At 46.3% G+C, this 18,558-nt stretch overlaps 1 protein-coding gene across 50 annotated transcripts in view; it reads right to left on the reverse strand.

Annotated features, from left to right (window-relative positions):
* Positions 1 to 18,558, reverse strand: part of LOC118373116 (WD repeat-containing protein 7) — a 401,772-nt gene that overhangs the window by 72,997 nt on the left and 310,217 nt on the right. For all 50 annotated transcript variants that reach the window (XR_008142316.1, XR_008142328.1, XR_008142323.1 and 47 more), the window contains one exon: positions 294 to 480. Coding sequence is in view for 7 of the 50 variants with exons in the window: in XM_052525011.1 (XP_052380971.1) it covers positions 294 to 480 (187 nt within the window). In the remaining 43 variants the exon portion in view is untranslated. The remainder of the gene's footprint in view (positions 1 to 293; positions 481 to 18,558) is intronic.

Here is an 18,558-nt window from a genome sequence, read left to right on the forward strand (position 1 = left end):
GTGTGTGTCTGTCTGTGTCTGTGTGTGTGTGTCCGTGTATGTGTGTCTGTGTGTGTGTGTCCGTGTGTGTGTGTCTGTGTGTGTGTGTCTGTCTGTGTCTGTGTGTGTGTGTCTGTGTGTGTGTGTCTGTGTGTGTGTGTCTGTCTGTGTGTGTCTGTCTGTGTGTGTGTGTCTGTCTGTGTGTGTCTGTGTGTGTCTGTATGTGTCTGTGTGTGTCTGTGTGTGTCTGTGTGTGTCTGTGTGTGTCTGTGTGTGTCTGTGTGTGTCTGTGTGTGTCTGTACTCTCCACTCACTTGGCCAGCTGTTTCTCTGCGTCAGCACACAGCTCCAGTAGTCCCATGAGAACAGCGGACACGTCCATATAAGGCTCCCACACGGTGAAGCCTCGACCAATCAGGTCTATGGCTGTACGGCGGATGGTGCTGTGGGGGGGCATCTTGGGGCTGGGGGGTTGCAGGAGGAGGAACGTCAGGGCCTTACCTGGAGGAGTCGAGACAACAACAGCCAACATAAATAACAATAAACAGTCAACAACAACATATGTTGTTGTCTGTACATTACAGTGGTTAACTAATATACTCCCCCTGGTGTGTGTTGTTGTGTTGTTGTCAAGGTCAACAGCTGTCAGAATCTGTCAACAGACTGAGGATGTTGCAGTTTAATCGTAGGGCTTGACAGGTGAATTGGTGATGGTGTGTGTGTGTGTGTGTGTGTTTGTTTGATCAGCAAGTGGTTTCTCTGTTGGTGGTGTGTGTGTGTGTGTGTTCAGTACAACATATTGATCAAAGTGTCTCCTACTGTCCAAAAGCCTTGTTTCTCTTCTGAGATGGTGTAAGGGCCAGCGTACCCCAGGTCTGTCTGACCAACATAATGTGAGAGACATATTATAACTAGTGTTGTGAGGGGAGACAGTCAGGGAGACAGTCATATTATAACTAGTGTTGTGAGGGGAGACAGTCAGGGAGACAGTCATATTATAACTAGTGTTGTGAGGGGAGACAGTCATATTATAACTAGTGTTGTGAGGGGAGACAGTCAGGGAGACAGTCATATTATAACTAGTGTTGTGAGGGGAGACAGTCATATTATAACTAGTGTTGTGAGGGGAGACAGTCAGGGAGACAGTCATATTATAACTAGTGTTGTGAGGGGAGACAGTCATATTATAACTAGTGTTGTGAGGGGAGACAGTCATATTATAACTAGTGTTGTGAGGGGAGACAGTCATATTATAACTAGTGTTGTGAGGGGAGACAGTCATATTATAACTAGTGTTGTGAGGGGAGACAGTCATATTATAACTAGTGTTGTGAGGGGAGACAGTCATATTATAACTAGTGTTGTGAGGGGAGACAGTCAGGGAGACAGTCATATTATAACTAGTGTTGTGAGGGGAGACAGTCAGGAGACAGTCATATTATAATTAGTGTTGTGAGGGGAGACAGTCAGGGAGACAGTCATATTATAACTAGTGTTGTGAGGGGAGACAGTCAGGGAGACAGTCATATTATAACTAGTGTTGAGGGAGACAGTCATATTATAACTAGTGTTGTGGGGAGACAGTCATATTATAACTAGTGTTGAGGGGAGACAGTCAGGGAGACAGTCATATTATAACTAGTGTTGTGAGGGGAGACAGTCATATTATAACTAGTGTTGAGGGGAGACAGTCAGGGAGACAGTCATATTATAACTAGTGTTGTGAGGGGAGACAGTCATATTATAACTAGTGTTGTGAGGGGAGACAGTCAGGGAGACAGTCATATTATAACTAGTGTTGTGAGAGGAGACAGTCATATTATAACTAGTGTTGTGAGGGGAGACAGTCAGGGAGACAGTCATATTATAACTAGTGTTGTGAGGGGAGACAGTCAGGGAGACAGTCATATTATAACTAGTGTTGTGAGGGAGACAGTCATATTATAACTAGTGTTGTGAGGGGAGACAGTCATATTATAACTAGTGTTGTGAGGGGAGACAGTCATATTATAACTAGTGTTGTGAGGGGAGACAGTCATATTATAACTAGTGTTGTGAGGGGAGACAGTCAGGGAGACAGTCATATTATAACTAGTGTTGTGAGGGGAGACAGTCAGGGAGACAGTCATATTATAACTAGTGTTGTGAGGGAGACAGTCATATTATAACTAGTGTTGTGAGGGGAGACAGTCATATTATAACTAGTGTTGTGAGGGAGACAGTCATATTATAACTAGTGTTGTGAGGGGAGACAGTCATATTATAACTAGTGTTGTGAGGGGAGACAGTCATATTATAACTAGTGTTGTAAGGGGAGACAGTCATATTATAACTAGTGTTGTGAGGGGAGACAGTCAGGGAGACAGTCATATTATAACTAGTGTTGTGAGGGGAGACAGTCAGGAGACAGTCATATTATAATTAGTGTTGTGAGGGGAGACAGTCAGGGAGACAGTCATATTATAACTAGTGTTGTGAGGGGAGACAGTCAGGGAGACAGTCATATTATAACTAGTGTTGAGGGGAGACAGTCATATTATAACTAGTGTTGTGAGGGGAGACAGTCATATTATAACTAGTGTTGAGGGGAGACAGTCAGGAGACAGTCATATTATAACTAGTGTTGAGGGGAGACAGTCATATTATAACTAGTGTTGAGGGGAGACAGTCAGGGAGACAGTCATATTATAACTAGTGTTGTGAGGGGAGACAGTCATATTATAACTAGTGTTGTGAGGGGAGACAGTCATATTATAACTAGTGTTGTGAGGGGAGACAGTCATATTATAACTAGTGTTGTGAGGGGAGACAGTCATATTATAACTAGTGTTGTGAGGGGAGACAGTCATATTATAACTAGTGTTGTGAGGGAGACAGTCATATTATAATTAGTGTTGTGAGGGGAGACAGTCAGGAGACAGTCATATTATAACTAGTGTTGTGAGGGGAGACAGTCATATTATAACTAGTGTTGTGAGGGGAGACAGTCATATTATAACTAGTGTTGTGAGGGGAGACAGTCATATTATAACTAGTGTTGTGAGGGGAGACAGTCATATTATAACTAGTGTTGTGAGGGGAGACAGTCATATTATAACTAGTGTTGTGAGGGAGACAGTCATATTATAACTAGTGTTGTGAGGGGAGACAGTCATATTATAATTAGTGTTGTGAGGGGAGACAGTCATATTATAATTAGTGTTGTGAGGGGAGACAGTCAGGGAGACAGTCATATTATAATTAGTGTTGTGAGGGAGACAGTCAGGGAGACAGTCATATTATAATTAGTGTTGTGAGGGGAGACAGTCAGGGGAGACAGTCATATTATAACTAGTGTTGTGAGAGGAGACAGTCATATTATAACTAGTGTTGTGAGAGGAGACAGTCATATTATAACTAGTGTTGAGAGGAGACAGTCATATTATAACTAGTGTTGAGGGGAGACAGTCATATTATAATTAGTGTTGTGAGAGGAGACAGTCATATTATAACTAGTGTTGTGAGGGGAGACAGTCATATTATAACTAGTGTTGTGAGGGGAGACAGTCATATTATAACTAGTGTTGTGAGGGGAGACAGTCATATTATAATTAGTGTTGTGAGGGGAGACAGTCATATTATAATTAGTGTTGTGAGGGGAGACAGTCAGGGAGACAGTCATATTATAATTAGTGTTGTGAGGGGAGACAGTCAGGGAGACAGTCATATTATAATTAGTGTTGTGAGGGGAGACAGTCAGGAGACAGTCATATTATAACTAGTGTTGTGAGAGGAGACAGTCATATTATAACTAGTGTTGTGAGGGGAGACAGTCATATTATAACTAGTGTTGTGAGGGGAGACAGTCATATTATAATTAGTGTTGTGAGGGAGACAGTCATATTATAATTAGTGTTGTGAGGGGAGACAGTCAGGGAGACAGTCATATTATAATTAGTGTTGTGAGGGGAGACAGTCAGGGAGACAGTCATATTATAATTAGTGTTGTGAGGGGAGACAGTCAGGAGACAGTCATATTATAATTAGTGTTGTGAGGGGAGACAGTCATATTATAACTAGTGTTGTGAGGGGAGACAGTCATATTATAACTAGTGTTGTGAGGGAGACAGTCATATTATAACTAGTGTTGTGAGGGGAGACAGTCAGGGAGACAGTCATATTATAACTAGTGTTGTGAGGGGAGACAGTCATATTATAACTAGTGTTGTGAGGGGAGACAGTCATATTATAACTAGTGTTGTGAGGGGAGACAGTCATATTATAACTAGTGTTGTGAGGGGAGACAGTCATATTATAATTAGTGTTGTGAGGGAGACAGTCATATTATAATTAGTGTTGTGAGGGGAGACAGTCAGGGAGACAGTCATATTATAATTAGTGTTGTGAGGGAGACAGTCAGGGAGACAGTCATATTATAATTAGTGTTGTGAGGGGAGACAGTCAGGGAGACAGTCATATTATAATTAGTGTTGTGAGGGGAGACAGTCATATTATAACTAGTGTTGAGGGGAGACAGTCAGGAGACAGTCATATTATAACTAGTGTTGTGAGGGAGACAGTCATATTATAACTAGTGTTGTGAGGGAGACAGTCATATTATAACTAGTGTTGTGAGGGGAGACAGTCATATTATAATTAGTGTTGTGAGGGGAGACAGTCATATTATAACTAGTGTTGTGAGGGAGACAGTCATATTATAACTAGTGTTGTGAGGGGAGACAGTCATATTATAATTAGTGTTGTGAGGGGAGACAGTCATATTATAACTAGTGTTGTGAGGAGACAGTCATATTATAACTAGTGTTGTGAGGGAGACAGTCAGGGAGACAGTCATATTATAACTAGTGTTGAGGGAGACAGTCATATTATAATTAGTGTTGTGAGGGGAGACAGTCATATTATAACTAGTGTTGAGGGAGACAGTCATATTATAATTAGTGTTGTAAGGGAGACAGTCATATTATAACTAGTGTTGTGAGGGGAGACAGTCATATTATAATTAGTGTTGTGAGGGGAGACAGTCATATTATAACTAGTGTTGTGAGGGGAGACAGTCATATTATAACTAGTGTTGTGAGGGAGACAGTCAGGGAGACAGTCATATTATAACTAGTGTTGAGGGGAGACAGTCATATTATAATTAGTGTTGTGAGGGGAGACAGTCATATTATAACTAGTGTTGAGGGGAGACAGTCATATTATAACTAGTGTTGTGAGGGGAGACAGTCATATTATAATTAGTGTTGTGAGGGGAGACAGTCATATTATAATTAGTGTTGTGAGGGGAGACAGTCATATTATAACTAGTGTTGTGAGGGAGACAGTCAGGGAGACAGTCATATTATAACTAGTGTTGTGAGGGGAGACAGTCATATTATAACTAGTGTTGTGAGGGGAGACAGTCATATTATAACTAGTGTTGTGAGGGGAGACAGTCATATTATAATTAGTGTTGTGAGGGGAGACAGTCATATTATAACTAGTGTTGTGAGGGGAGACAGTCAGGAGACAGTCATATTATAACTAGTGTTGTGAGGGGAGACAGTCAGGAGACAGTCATATTATAACTAGTGTTGTGAGGGGAGACAGTCAGGGAGACAGTCATATTATAACTAGTGTTGTGAGGGGAGACAGTCATATTATAATTAGTGTTGTGAGGGGAGACAGTCATATTATAACTAGTGTTGAGGGGAGACAGTCATATTATAATTAGTGTTGTGAGGGGAGACAGTCATATTATAAATAACTAGTGTTGTGAGGGAGACAGTCATATTATAACTAGTGTTGTGAGAGGAGACAGTCATATTATAACTAGTGTTGTGAGGGAGACAGTCATATTATAACTAGTGTTGTGAGGGGAGACAGTCATATTATAACTAGTGTTGTGAGGGGAGACAGTCATATTATAACTAGTGTTGTGAGGGGAGACAGTCATATTATAACTAGTGTTGTGAGGGGAGACAGTCATATTATAATTAGTGTTGTGAGGGGAGACAGTCATATTATAACTAGTGTTGTGAGGGGAGACAGTCATATTATAACTAGTGTTGTGAGGGGAGACAGTCATATTATAACTAGTGTTGTGAGGGGAGACAGTCATATTATAACTAGTGTTGTGAGGGGAGACAGTCATATTATAACTAGTGTTGTGAGGGGAGACAGTCATATTATAATTAGTGTTGTGAGGGGAGACAGTCATATTATAACTAGTGTTGTGAGGGGAGACAGTCATATTATAACTAGTGTTGTGAGGGAGACAGTCATATTATAACTAGTGTTGTGAGGGGAGACAGTCATATTATAACTAGTGTTGTGAGGGGAGACAGTCATATTATAACTAGTGTTGAGGGGAGACAGTCATATTATAACTAGTGTTGTGAGGGGAGACAGTCATATTATAACTAGTGTTGTGAGGGGAGACAGTCATATTATAACTAGTGTTGTGAGGGGAGACAGTCATATTATAACTAGTGTTGAGGGGAGACAGTCATATTATAACTAGTGTTGTGAGGGAGACAGTCAGGGAGACAGTCATATTATAACTAGTGTTGTGAGGGGAGACAGTCATATTATAACTAGTGTTGTGAGGGGAGACAGTCATATTATAACTAGTGTTGTGAGGGGAGACAGTCATATTATAACTAGTGTTGTGAGGGGAGACAGTCATATTATAACTAGTGTTGTGAGGGGAGACAGTCATATTATAACTAGTGTTGAGGGGAGACAGTCATATTATAACTAGTGTTGTGAGGGGAGTCAGTCAGGGAGACAGTCATATTATAACTAGTGTTGTGAGGGGAGACAGTCATATTATAACTAGTGTTGAGAGGGAGACAGTCATATTATAACTAGTGTTGTGAGGGGAGACAGTCAGGGAGACAGTCATATTATAACTAGTGTTGTGAGGGGAGACAGTCATATTATAATTAGTGTTGTGGGAGACAGTCAGGGAGACAGTCATATTATAACTAGTGTTGTGAGGGGAGACAGTCATATTATAACTAGTGTTGTGAGGAGACAGTCATATTATAACTAGTGTTGTGAGGAGACAGTCAGGGAGACAGTCATATTATAACTAGTGTTGTGAGGGGAGACAGTCATATTATAACTAGTGTTGTGAGGGGAGACAGTCATATTATAACTAGTGTTGTGAGGGGAGACAGTCATATTATAACTAGTGTTGTGAGGGGAGACAGTCATATTATAACTAGTGTTGTGAGGGGAGACAGTCAGGGAGACAGTCATATTATAACTAGTGTTGAGGGGAGACAGTCATATTATAACTAGTGTTGTGAGGGGAGACAGTCATATTATAACTAGTGTTGTGAGGGGAGACAGTCATATTATAACTAGTGTTGTGAGGGGAGACAGTCATATTATAACTAGTGTTGTGAGGGGAGACAGTCATATTATAACTAGTGTTGTGAGGGGAGACAGTCATATTATAACTAGTGTTGTGAGGGGAGACAGTCATATTATAACTAGTGTTGTGAGGGGACAGACAGTCATATTATAACTAGTGTTGTGAGGGGAGACAGTCATATTATAACTAGTGTTGTGAGGGGAGACAGTCAGGAGACAGTCATATTATAACTAGTGTTGTGAGGGGAGACAGTCATATTATAACTAGTGTTGTGAGGGACAGTCATATTATAACTAGTGTTGTGAGGGACAGTCAGGGAGACAGTCATATTATAACTAGTGTTGTGAGGGGAGACAGTCATATTATAACTAGTGTTGTGAGGGGAGACAGTCATATTATAACTAGTGTTGTGAGGGGAGACAGTCATATTATAACTAGTGTTGTGAGGGGAGACAGTCATATTATAACTAGTGTTGTGAGGGGACAGACAGTCATATTATAACTAGTGTTGTGAGGGGAGACAGTCATATTATAACTAGTGTTGTGAGGGGAGACAGTCAGTGTTGTGAGACAGTCATATTATAACTAGTGTTGTGAGGGGAGACAGTCAGGGAGACAGTCATATTATAACTAGTGTTGAGGGGAGACAGTCATATTATAACTAGTGTTGGGAGGTCAGGAGACAGTCATATTATAACTAGTGTTGTGAGGGGAGACAGTCATATTATAATTAGTGTTGTGAGGGGAGACAGTCATATTATAACTAGTGTTGTGAGGGGAGACAGTCAGTCATTATAACTAGTGTTGTGAGGTCAGGAGACAGTCATATTATAACTAGTGTTGTGAGGGGAGACAGTCAGGGGAGACAGTCATATTATAACTAGTGTTGTGAGACAGTCATATTATAATTAGGGAGACAGTCATATTATAACTAGTGTTGTGAGGGGAGACAGTCATATTATAACTAGTGTTGTGAGGGGAGACAGTCATATTATAACTAGTGTTGAGGGAGACAGTCATATTATAACTAGTGTTGAGGGGAGACAGTCATATTATAACTAGTGTTGTGAGGGAGACAGTCATATTATAACTAGTGTTGTGAGGGGAGACAGTCATATTATAACTAGTGTTGTGAGGGGTCAGAGACAGTCATATTATAACTAGTGTTGTGAGGGGAGACAGTCATATTATAACTAGTGTTGAGGGGAGACAGTCATATTATAACTAGTGTTGTGAGGGGAGACAGTCAGGGAGACAGTCATATTATAACTAGTGTTGTGAGGGGAGACAGTCATATTATAACTAGTGTTGTGAGGGGAGACAGTCATATTATAACTAGTGTTGTGAGGGGAGACAGTCATATTATAACTAGTGTTGTGAGGGGAGACAGTCATATTATAACTAGTGTTGTGAGGGGAGACAGTCATATTATACAGTCAGGGGAGACAGTCATATTATAACTAGTGTTGTGAGGGGAGACAGTCATATTATAACTAGTGTTGTGAGGGGAGACAGTCATATTATAACTAGTGTTGTGAGGGGAGACAGTCATATTATAACTAGTGTTGTGAGGGGAGACAGTCATATTATAACTAGTGTTGAGGGAGACAGTCAGGAGACAGTCATATTATAACTAGTGTTGTGAGGGAGACAGTCATATTATAACTAGTGTTGTGAGGGGAGACAGTCATATTATAACTAGTGTTGTGAGGGGAGACAGTCATATTATAACTAGTGTTGTGAGGGGAGACAGTCATATTATAACTAGTGTTGTGAGGGGAGACAGTCATATTATAACTAGTGTTGTGAGGGGAGACAGTCAGGGAGACAGTCATATTATAACTAGTGTTGTGAGGGGAGACAGTCATATTATAACTAGTGTTGTGAGGGGAGACAGTCATATTATAACTAGTGTTGTGAGGGGAGACAGTCATATTATAACTAGTGTTGTGAGGGGAGACAGTCAGGGAGACAGTCAGGGAGACAGTCATATTATAACTAGTGTTGTGAGGGGAGACAGTCATATTATAATTAGTGTTGTGAGGGGAGACAGTCATATTATAACTAGTGTTGTGAGGGAGACAGTCAGGAGACAGTCAGGAGACAGTCAGTGACAGTCAGGGAGACAGTCATATTATAACTAGTGTTGTGAGGGGAGACAGTCAGGGAGACAGTCATATTATAACTAGTGTTGTGAGGGGAGACAGTCATATTATAACTAGTGTTGTGAGGGGAGACAGTCATATTATAACTAGTGTTGTGAGGGGAGACAGTCATATTATAACTAGTGTTGTGAGGGGAGACAGTCATATTATAACTAGTGTTGTGAGGGGAGACAGTCAGGGAGACAGTCATATTATAACTAGTGTTGTGAGGGGAGACAGTCATATTATAACTAGTGTTGTGAGGGGAGACAGTCAGGGAGACAGTCATATTATAACTAGTGTTGTGGGGAGACAGTCAGGGAGACAGTCATATTATAATTAGTGTTGTGAGGGGAGACAGTCATATTATAACTAGTGTTGTGAGGGGAGACAGTCATATTATAACTAGTGTTGTGAGGGGAGACAGTCAGGGAGACAGTCATATTATAATTAGTGTTGTGAGGGGAGACAGTCAGGAGACAGTCATATTATAACTAGTGTTGTGAGGGGAGACAGTCATATTATAACTAGTGTTGTGAGGGGAGACAGTCATATTATAACTAGTGTTGTGAGGGGAGACAGTCAGGGAGACAGTCATATTATAATTAGTGTTGTGAGGGAGACAGTCAGGGAGACAGTCATATTATAACTAGTGTTGTGAGGGGAGACAGTCAGGGAGACAGTCATATTATAATTAGTGTTGTGAGGGGAGACAGTCAGGGAGACAGTCATATTATAACTAGTGTTGTGAGGGGAGACAGTCAGGGAGACAGTCATATTATAACTAGTGTTGTGAGGGGAGACAGTCATATTATAACTAGTGTTGTGAGGGGAGACAGTCATATTATAACTAGTGTTGTGAGGGGAGACAGTCAGGGAGACAGTCATATTATAATTAGTGTTGTGAGGGGAGACAGTCATATTATAATTAGTGTTGTGAGGGGAGACAGTCATATTATAACTAGTGTTGTGAGGGGAGACAGTCATATTATAATTAGTGTTGTGAGGGGAGACAGTCAGGGAGACAGTCATATTATAACTAGTGTTGTGAGGGGAGACAGTCATATTATAACTAGTGTTGTGAGGGGAGACAGTCATATTATAACTAGTGTTGTGAGGGGAGACAGTCAGGGAGACAGTCATATTATAACTAGTGTTGTGAGGGGAGACAGTCATATTATAACTAGTGTTGTGAGGGGAGACAGTCAGGGAGACAGTCATATTATAACTAGTGTTGTGAGGGGAGACAGTCATATTATAACTAGTGTTGTGAGGGGAGACAGTCAGGGAGACAGTCATATTATAACTAGTGTTGTGAGGGGAGACAGTCATATTATAACTAGTGTTGTGAGGGGAGACAGTCATATTATAACTAGTGTTGTGAGGGGAGACAGTCATATTATAATTAGTGTTGTGAGGGGAGACAGTCATATTATAATTAGTGTTGTGAGGGAGACAGTCAGGAGACAGTCATATTATAACTAGTGTTGTGAGGGGAGACAGTCAGGAGACAGTCATATTATAACTAGTGTTGTGAGGGGAGACAGTCATATTATAACTAGTGTTGTGAGGGGAGACAGTCATATTATAACTAGTGTTGTGAGGGGAGACAGTCAGGGAGACAGTCATATTATAATTAGTGTTGTGAGGGGAGACAGTCATATTATAATTAGTGTTGTGAGGGGAGACAGTCATATTATAACTAGTGTTGTGAGGGGAGACAGTCATATTATAATTAGTGTTGTGAGGGGAGACAGTCAGGGAGACAGTCATATTATAACTAGCGTTGGAGGGGAGACAGTCATATTATAACTAGTGTTGTGAGGGGAGACAGTCATATTATAACTAGTGTTGTGAGGGGAGACAGTCAGGAGACAGTCATATTATAATTAGTGTTGTGAGGGGAGACAGTCAGGGAGACAGTCATATTATAACTAGTGTTGTGAGGGGAGACAGTCATATTATAACTAGTGTTGTGAGGGGAGACAGTCAGGAGACAGTCATATTATAACTAGTGTTGTGAGGGAGACAGTCAGGGAGACAGTCATATTATAACTAGTGTTGTGAGGGGAGACAGTCAGGGAGACAGTCATATTATAACTAGTGTTGTGAGGGGAGACAGTCATATTATAACTAGTGTTGTGAGGGGAGACAGTCATATTATAATTAGTGTTGTGAGGGGAGACAGTCAGGAGACAGTCATATTATAACTAGTGTTGTGAGGGGAGACAGTCATATTATAACTAGTGTTGTGAGGGGAGACAGTCATATTATAACTATGTCATATCATTTAATTGGCAACAATGGCGACAGACTGGACAGTACAGCTGAGTATCGACAGGGACTGGAGGAGGACTGACCCATTGACCACTAGTACGCACGCACACACACACACACACACACACACACACACACACACACACACACACACACACACACACACACACACACACACACACACACACACACACACACACACGGAGGAGAGCGGGAGGGACTGTCTCCTCCACAGAGGTCAACTCAAACATGACCTGGCATTTGAGAGAGAGAGAGAGAACCACTGCAGGGCCAGATTGACAATTAAGAGACCAGCAGCTAGTGCCCCCCCCCCTGATTGGTTAAACACCGTATGGAATGTGAATAGATAGATCTGATTGGAAGGTCTTGGCAGAGACAGATGACGAGAGCAGGTTTATAATGTTATTATAGTGCTATATTAGGTGGGGAGGGCTGGAAGAACGACGGAGGGAGGTGGGGAGGGCTGGAAGAACGACGGAGGGAGGTGGGGAGGGCTGGAAGAACGACGGAGGGAGGTGGGGAGGGCTGGAAGAACGACGGAGGGAGGTGGGGAGGGCTGGAAGAACGACGGAGGGAGGGAGGGCTGGAAGAACGACGGAGGGAGGGGGGGAGGGCCGGAAGAACGACGGAGGGAGGGAGGTCTGGAAGAACGACGGAGGGAGGTGGGGAGGGCTGGAAGAACGACGGAGGGAGGGGAGGGCCGGAAGAACGACGGAGGGAGGGAGGGCCGGAAGAACGACGGAGGTAGGGAGGGCCGGAAGAACGACGGAGGGAGGGAGGGCTGGAAGAACGACGGAGGGAGGTGGGGAGGGCCGGAAGAACGACGGAGGGAGGTGGGGAGGGCTGGAAGAACGACGGAGGGAGGTGGGGAGGGCTGGAAGAACGACGGAGGGAGGGAGGGCCGGAAGAACGACGGAGGGAGGGAGGGCCGGAAGAACGACGGAGGGAGGGAGGGCCGGAAGAACGACGGAGGGAGGGAGGGCCGGAAGAACGACGGAGGGAGGGAGGGCCGGAAGAACGACGGAGGGAGGGAGGGCCGGAAGAACGACGGAGGGAGGGAGGGCCGGAAGAACGACGGAGGGAGGGAGGGCCGGAAGAACGACGGAGGGAGGTGGGGAGGGCTGGAAGAACGACGGAGGGAGGGAGGGCCGGAAGAACGACGGAGGGAGGGAGGGAGGGCTGGAAGAACGACGGAGGGAGGGAGGGCCGGAAGAACGACGGAGGGAGGGAGGGAGGGCCGGAAGAACGACGGAGGGAGGGAGGGCCGGAAGAACGACGGAGGGAGGTGGGGAGGGCTGGAAGAACGACGGAGGGAGGGAGGGAGGGCTGGAAGAACGACGGAGGGAGGGCTGGAAGAACGACGGAGGGAGGGAGGGAGGGCTGGAAGAACGACGGAGGGAGGTGGGGAGGGCTGGAAGAACGACGGAGGGAGGTGGGGAGGGCTGGAAGAACGACGGAGGAGGGAGGGAGGGCTGGAAGAACGACGGAGGGAGGGAGGGAGGGCTGGAAGAACGACGGAGGGAGGTGGGGAGGGCTGGAAGAACGACGGAGGGAGGGAGGGCTGGAAGAACGACGGAGGGAGGGAGGGAGGGCTGGAAGAACGACGGAGGGAGGGAGGGAGGGCTGGAAGAACGACGGAGGGAGGGAGGGCTGGAAGAACGACGGAGGGAGGGAGGGCTGGAAGAACGACGGAGGGAGGTGGGGAGGGCTGGAAGAACGACGGAGGGAGGGAGGGAGGTCTGGAAGAACGACGGAGGGAGGTGGGGAGGGCTGGAAGAACGACGGAGGGAGGTGGGGAGGGCTGGAAGAACGACGGAGGGAGGGGGAGGTCTGGAAGAACGACGGAGGGAGGGAGGGCCGGAAGAACGACGGAGGGAGGTGGGGAGGGCTGGAAGAACGACGGAGGGAGGTGGGGAGGGCTGGAAGAACGACGGAGGGAGGTGGGGAGGGCTGGAAGAACGACGGAGGGAGGGAGGGGGTCTGGAAGAACGACGGAGGGAGGGAGGGCTGGAAGAACGACGGAGGGAGGGAGGGAGGGCTGGAAGAACGACGGAGGGAGGGAGGGAGGGAGGGCTGGAAGAACGACGGAGGGAGGGAGGGCTGGAAGAACGACGGAGGGAGGGAGGGAGGGCCGGAAGAACGACGGAGGGAGGGAGGGCTGGAAGAACGACGGAGGGAGGGAGGGAGGGCTGGAAGAACGACGGAGGGAGGGAGGGAGGGCTGGAAGAACGACGGAGGGAGGGAGGGAGGGCTGGAAGAACGACGGAGGGAGGGAGGGCTGGAAGAACGACGGAGGGAGGGAGGGCTGGAAGAACGATGGAGTGCTGGAAGAACGATGGAGGGAGAGAGGGCTGGAAGAACAACGGAGGGAGGGAGGGCTGGAAGAACGAGGGAGGGGCTAACGCTGGTTGTCTTGACTAGAGTTGATCAGGTGGTAACATCATCTATCCAGAAAGGATGACATAATGCAGGAGAATTTTCCTTTTCCCCCCTCCAGAGCCTTAAATCTGTGGCAGCTGTGAGGGAAGACAGGGGAAGACCAGGACAGACTGCTGATACGGACACACCCTCTCTCATACACTATGGCTCGCGGTCAGTCTAAGAGGGGGGAGGGAGGGGAGGGGGGGAGGGGGAGAGGGAGGGGGGAGAGGGGGAGAGGGAGAGAGGGAGGAGGGGGGGGAGAGGGGAGAGGGAGGGGAGAGGGGGAGAGGAGGGGAGAGGGGAGAGGGAGGAGGAGGGAGGGGAGAGGAGGGGGAGCGGAGGGAGGAGAGGGAGGGGGGAGAGGAGGGGGAGAGGGGAGAGGGAGGGGGAGAGGGAGGGGGAGAGGGGAGAGGGAGGGGGAGAGGGAGGGGGAGAGGGGGAGAGAGGAGGGGGAGAGGAGGGGGAGAGAGGGGAGAGGGAGGGGGAGCGGAGGGAGGAGAGGAGGGGGAGGGGGGGGAGCAGAGGAGGGGGGGAGAGGAGGGAGGGGGATGACAACTGCTGGTCACTCAGTCTAGGATGGACAATGGCCTTGGTGTGAAGAGAAATGCAGCATTACACAAATATAGGCTATAACATAACAACATAGCCTACATATGGAATTATATAGACGCAACGCATATATAGGACAATGGCTACAGGTCACTGTCCGTCTATGCGTTGGCTAGAATGGAAGGTATGTATTGGCTAGGATGGAAGGTGTGTGTTGGCTAGAATGGAAGGTGTGTGTTGGCTAGGATGGAAGGTGTGTGTTGGCTAGGATGGAAGGTGTGTGTTGGCTAGGATGGAAGGTGTGGTTGGCTAGGATGGAAGGTGTGTGTTGGCTAGGATGGAAGGTGTGGTTGGCTAGGATGGAAGGTGTGGTTGGCTAGGATGGAAGGTGTGTGTTGGCTAGGATGGAAGGTGTGTGTTGGCTAGGATGGAAGGTGTGTGTTGGCTAGGATGGAAGGTGTGTGTTGGCTAGGATGGAAGGTGTGTGTTGGCTAGGATGGAAGGTGTGTGTTGGCTAGGATGGAAGGTGTGTGTTGGCTAGGATGGAAGGTGTGTGTTGGCTAGGATGGAAGGTGTGTGTTGGCTAGGATGGAGAATGGAAGACAAAAGATGAACAGTGAAATACACTATAACATAACGTATCCTAGACATATGGAATTATAAACTGGGTGCTTCGGGATGCTGGCCTTCTAAGCAGAAGTTCCTCTGTCCAGTGTCTGTTCTTTTGCCCGTCTTAATCTTTTATTTTTTATTGGCCAGTCTGAGATGTCTTTTTCTTTGCAACTCTGCCTAGAAGGCCTGTATCTCGGAGTCGCCTCTTCACTGTTGACATTGAGACTGGTATTTTGCGGGTACTATTGAATGAAGCTGCCAGTTGAGAACTTGTGAGGCGTCTGTTTCTCAAACTAGACACTCTACTGTACTTGTCCTCTTGCTCAGTTGTGCCTCCCACTCCTCTTTCTATTCTGGTTAGAGCCGGTTTGTGCTGTTCTGTTAAGGGAGCGTTGTACGAGATTATAAGATTCTTGGCAATTTCTTGCATGGAATAAATATCCTTCATGTCTCAGAACAAGAATAGACTGACGAGTTTCAGAAGAAAGGTCTTTGTTTCTGGCCATTTTGAGCCTGTAATTGAACCCACAAATGCTGATGCTCCAGATACTCAACTATTCTAAAGAAGGCCAGTTTAATTTCTTCTTTAATCAGAAACAACAGTTTTCAGCTGTGCTAACATAATTGCAAAATGGTTTTCTAATGATCAACTAGCCTTTTAAAGTGATAAACTTAGATTAGCTAAGACAACGTGACATTGGAACACAGGAGTGATGGTTTCTGATAATGGGCCTCTGTACGCCTATGGAGATATTCCATTTTTAAAAATCTGCCGTTTCCAGCTGGTAATTTACAACATGAACAATGTCTACACTGCATTTCTGATCAATTTCATGTTATTTTAATGGACAAAAAAATGAGCTTTTCTTTGAAAAATAAGGTAATTTCTTTTTCCGTCCGTCTCCCTCCCCCGTCCGTCTCCCTCCCCCGTCCGTCCGTATCCCTCCCCCGTCCGTCCGTCTCCCTCCCCATCCATCCGTCTCCGTCCGTCTCCCTCCCCGTCCGTCTCCCTCCCCGTCCCTGTCCGTCCCCGTCCGTCTCCGTCCCTGTCCGTCTCCGTCCCTGTCCGTCTCCGTCCCTGTCCGTCTCCGTCCCTGTCCGTCTCCGTCCGTCCGTCTCCGTCCGTCCGTCTCTGTCCGTCTGTCTCCGTCCCTGTCCGTCTGTCTCCATCCCTGTCCGTCCGTCTCCGTGCCTGTCCGTCCCCTCTCCGTGCCTGTCCGTCTCCGTGTCTGTCCGTCTCCGTCCGTCTCCCGTCCCTGTCCGTCTCCGTCCCTGTCCGTCCGTCTCCGTCCCTGTCCGTCTCCGTCCCCGTCCGTCCCCCTCCGTCCCCGTCCGTCCCCGTCCCCGTCCGTCTCTGTCCCTGTCCGTCTCCCTCCCCCCTCCCCCTCCCTCCCCCCGTCCCTGTCCGTCCCTCCATCCCTGTCCGTCTCCCCTGTCCCTCGTCAGTCTCCCTCCCTGTCCGTCTCCGTCCGTCTCCGTCCGTCCCCGTCCGTCTCCGTCCGTCTCCGTCCGTCTCCGTCCCCGTCCGTCTCCGTCCCTGTCCCTCCCCGTCCCTCCCCGTCCCTGTCCGTCCCTCCCCGTCCCTGTCCGTCTCCATCCCTGTCCGTCTCCGTCCCTGTCAGTCTCCCTCCCCGTCCGTCTCCGTGCCTGTCCGTCTCTGTGCCTGTCCGTCTCCATCCCTGTCCCTGTCCGTCCCCGTCAGTCTCCCTCCCCGTCCGTCTCTGTGCCTGTCCGTCTCCATCCCTGTCCCTGTCCGTCCCCGTCAGTCTCCCTCCCCGTCCGTCTCCGTCCCCGTCAGTCTCCCTCCCCGTCCGTCTCTCGACCTGGAACTCTCACGCCAAAGAGCACATAGACAGTAGAATAGATTGTAATAAAATGGGCACCATTATCAAAACCACAAGGATGCTGTGATTCAGCTGCATTCAGGAGGAAAGTGCTGTTATCACTCCCCTGTAAGCGCTGTGCTCCAGTCAAATGTTGTGATATTGCAGCGTGGCTATTTGCCCAGCCAGTCTCTCAGTCACATAGACACAGACACACCAAACCCCCCTCACTGAGATGATTGGTGCTAGTCGAAGGGAGACGTCCCGTTGTGCATGTAATGACAGGCTCCTAACAGCGCTCTCTCTCGTTCTCTCAATTCAATTTAAGGCTTTTATTGGAAACAAGTGAAATAGATAATAAAGAAAAGAGAAACTAAAATTAACAGTAAAAACATTACACTCACATTTTAAAAAAGACATTTCAAATGTCATATTATGTGCAAGTACAAAAGGGAAAACAAATAAACATAAATATGGGTTGTGTACATATTCTCTATCCCTTTACACTTGTGTGTATAAGGTAGTAGTTGTGGAATTGTTATGTTAGATTACTCGTTGGTTATTACCACATTGTCGGAACTAGAAGCACAAGCATTTCGTTACACTCGCATTAACATCTGCTAACCATGTGTATGTGACAAATAAAATTAGATTTGATTTATTTACAATGGTGTTTGTTCTTCACTGGTTGCCCTTTTTCTCGTGGCAACAGGTCACAGATCCTGCTGCTGTGATGTCACACTGTGGTATTTCACCCAGTAGATATGGGGGTTTATCAATATTGTATCTGTTTTCTAATTCTTTGTGGATCTGTGTAATCTGAGGGAAATATGTCTCTCTAATATGGTCATACGTTGGACAGGAGGTTAGGAAGTGCATCTCAGTTTCCACCTCATTTTGTGGGCAGTGAGCACATAGCCTGTCTTCTCTTGAGAGCCATGTCTGCCTACGGCGGCCTTTCTCAATAGCAAGACTATGCTCACTGAGCCTGTATATAGTCAGCTTTCCTTAAGTTTGGGTCACTCACAGTGGTCAGGTATTCTGCCACTGTGTACTCTCTGTTTAGGGACAAATAGCATTCTCGTTTGCTCTGTTTTTTTGTTAATTCTTTCCAATGTGTCAAGTAATTATCTTTTTGTTTTCTCATGATTTGGTTGGGTCTAATTGTGCTGTTGTTCTGGGGCTCTGTAGGGTGTGTTTGTGAACACAGCCCCAGGACCAGCTTGCTTAGGGGACTCTTCTCCAGGTTCATCTCTCTGTAGGTGATGGAAGGTTTGGGAATCGCTTCCTTTTAGGTGGTTGTAGAATTTAACAGCTCTTTTCTGGATTTTGATAATTAGTGGGTATCGGCCTAAATCTGCTCTGCGTG

This window comes from Oncorhynchus keta, chromosome 9, assembly GCF_023373465.1.
Source record: "Oncorhynchus keta strain PuntledgeMale-10-30-2019 chromosome 9, Oket_V2, whole genome shotgun sequence".
Lineage (NCBI taxonomy): Eukaryota > Metazoa > Chordata > Actinopteri > Salmoniformes > Salmonidae > Oncorhynchus > Oncorhynchus keta.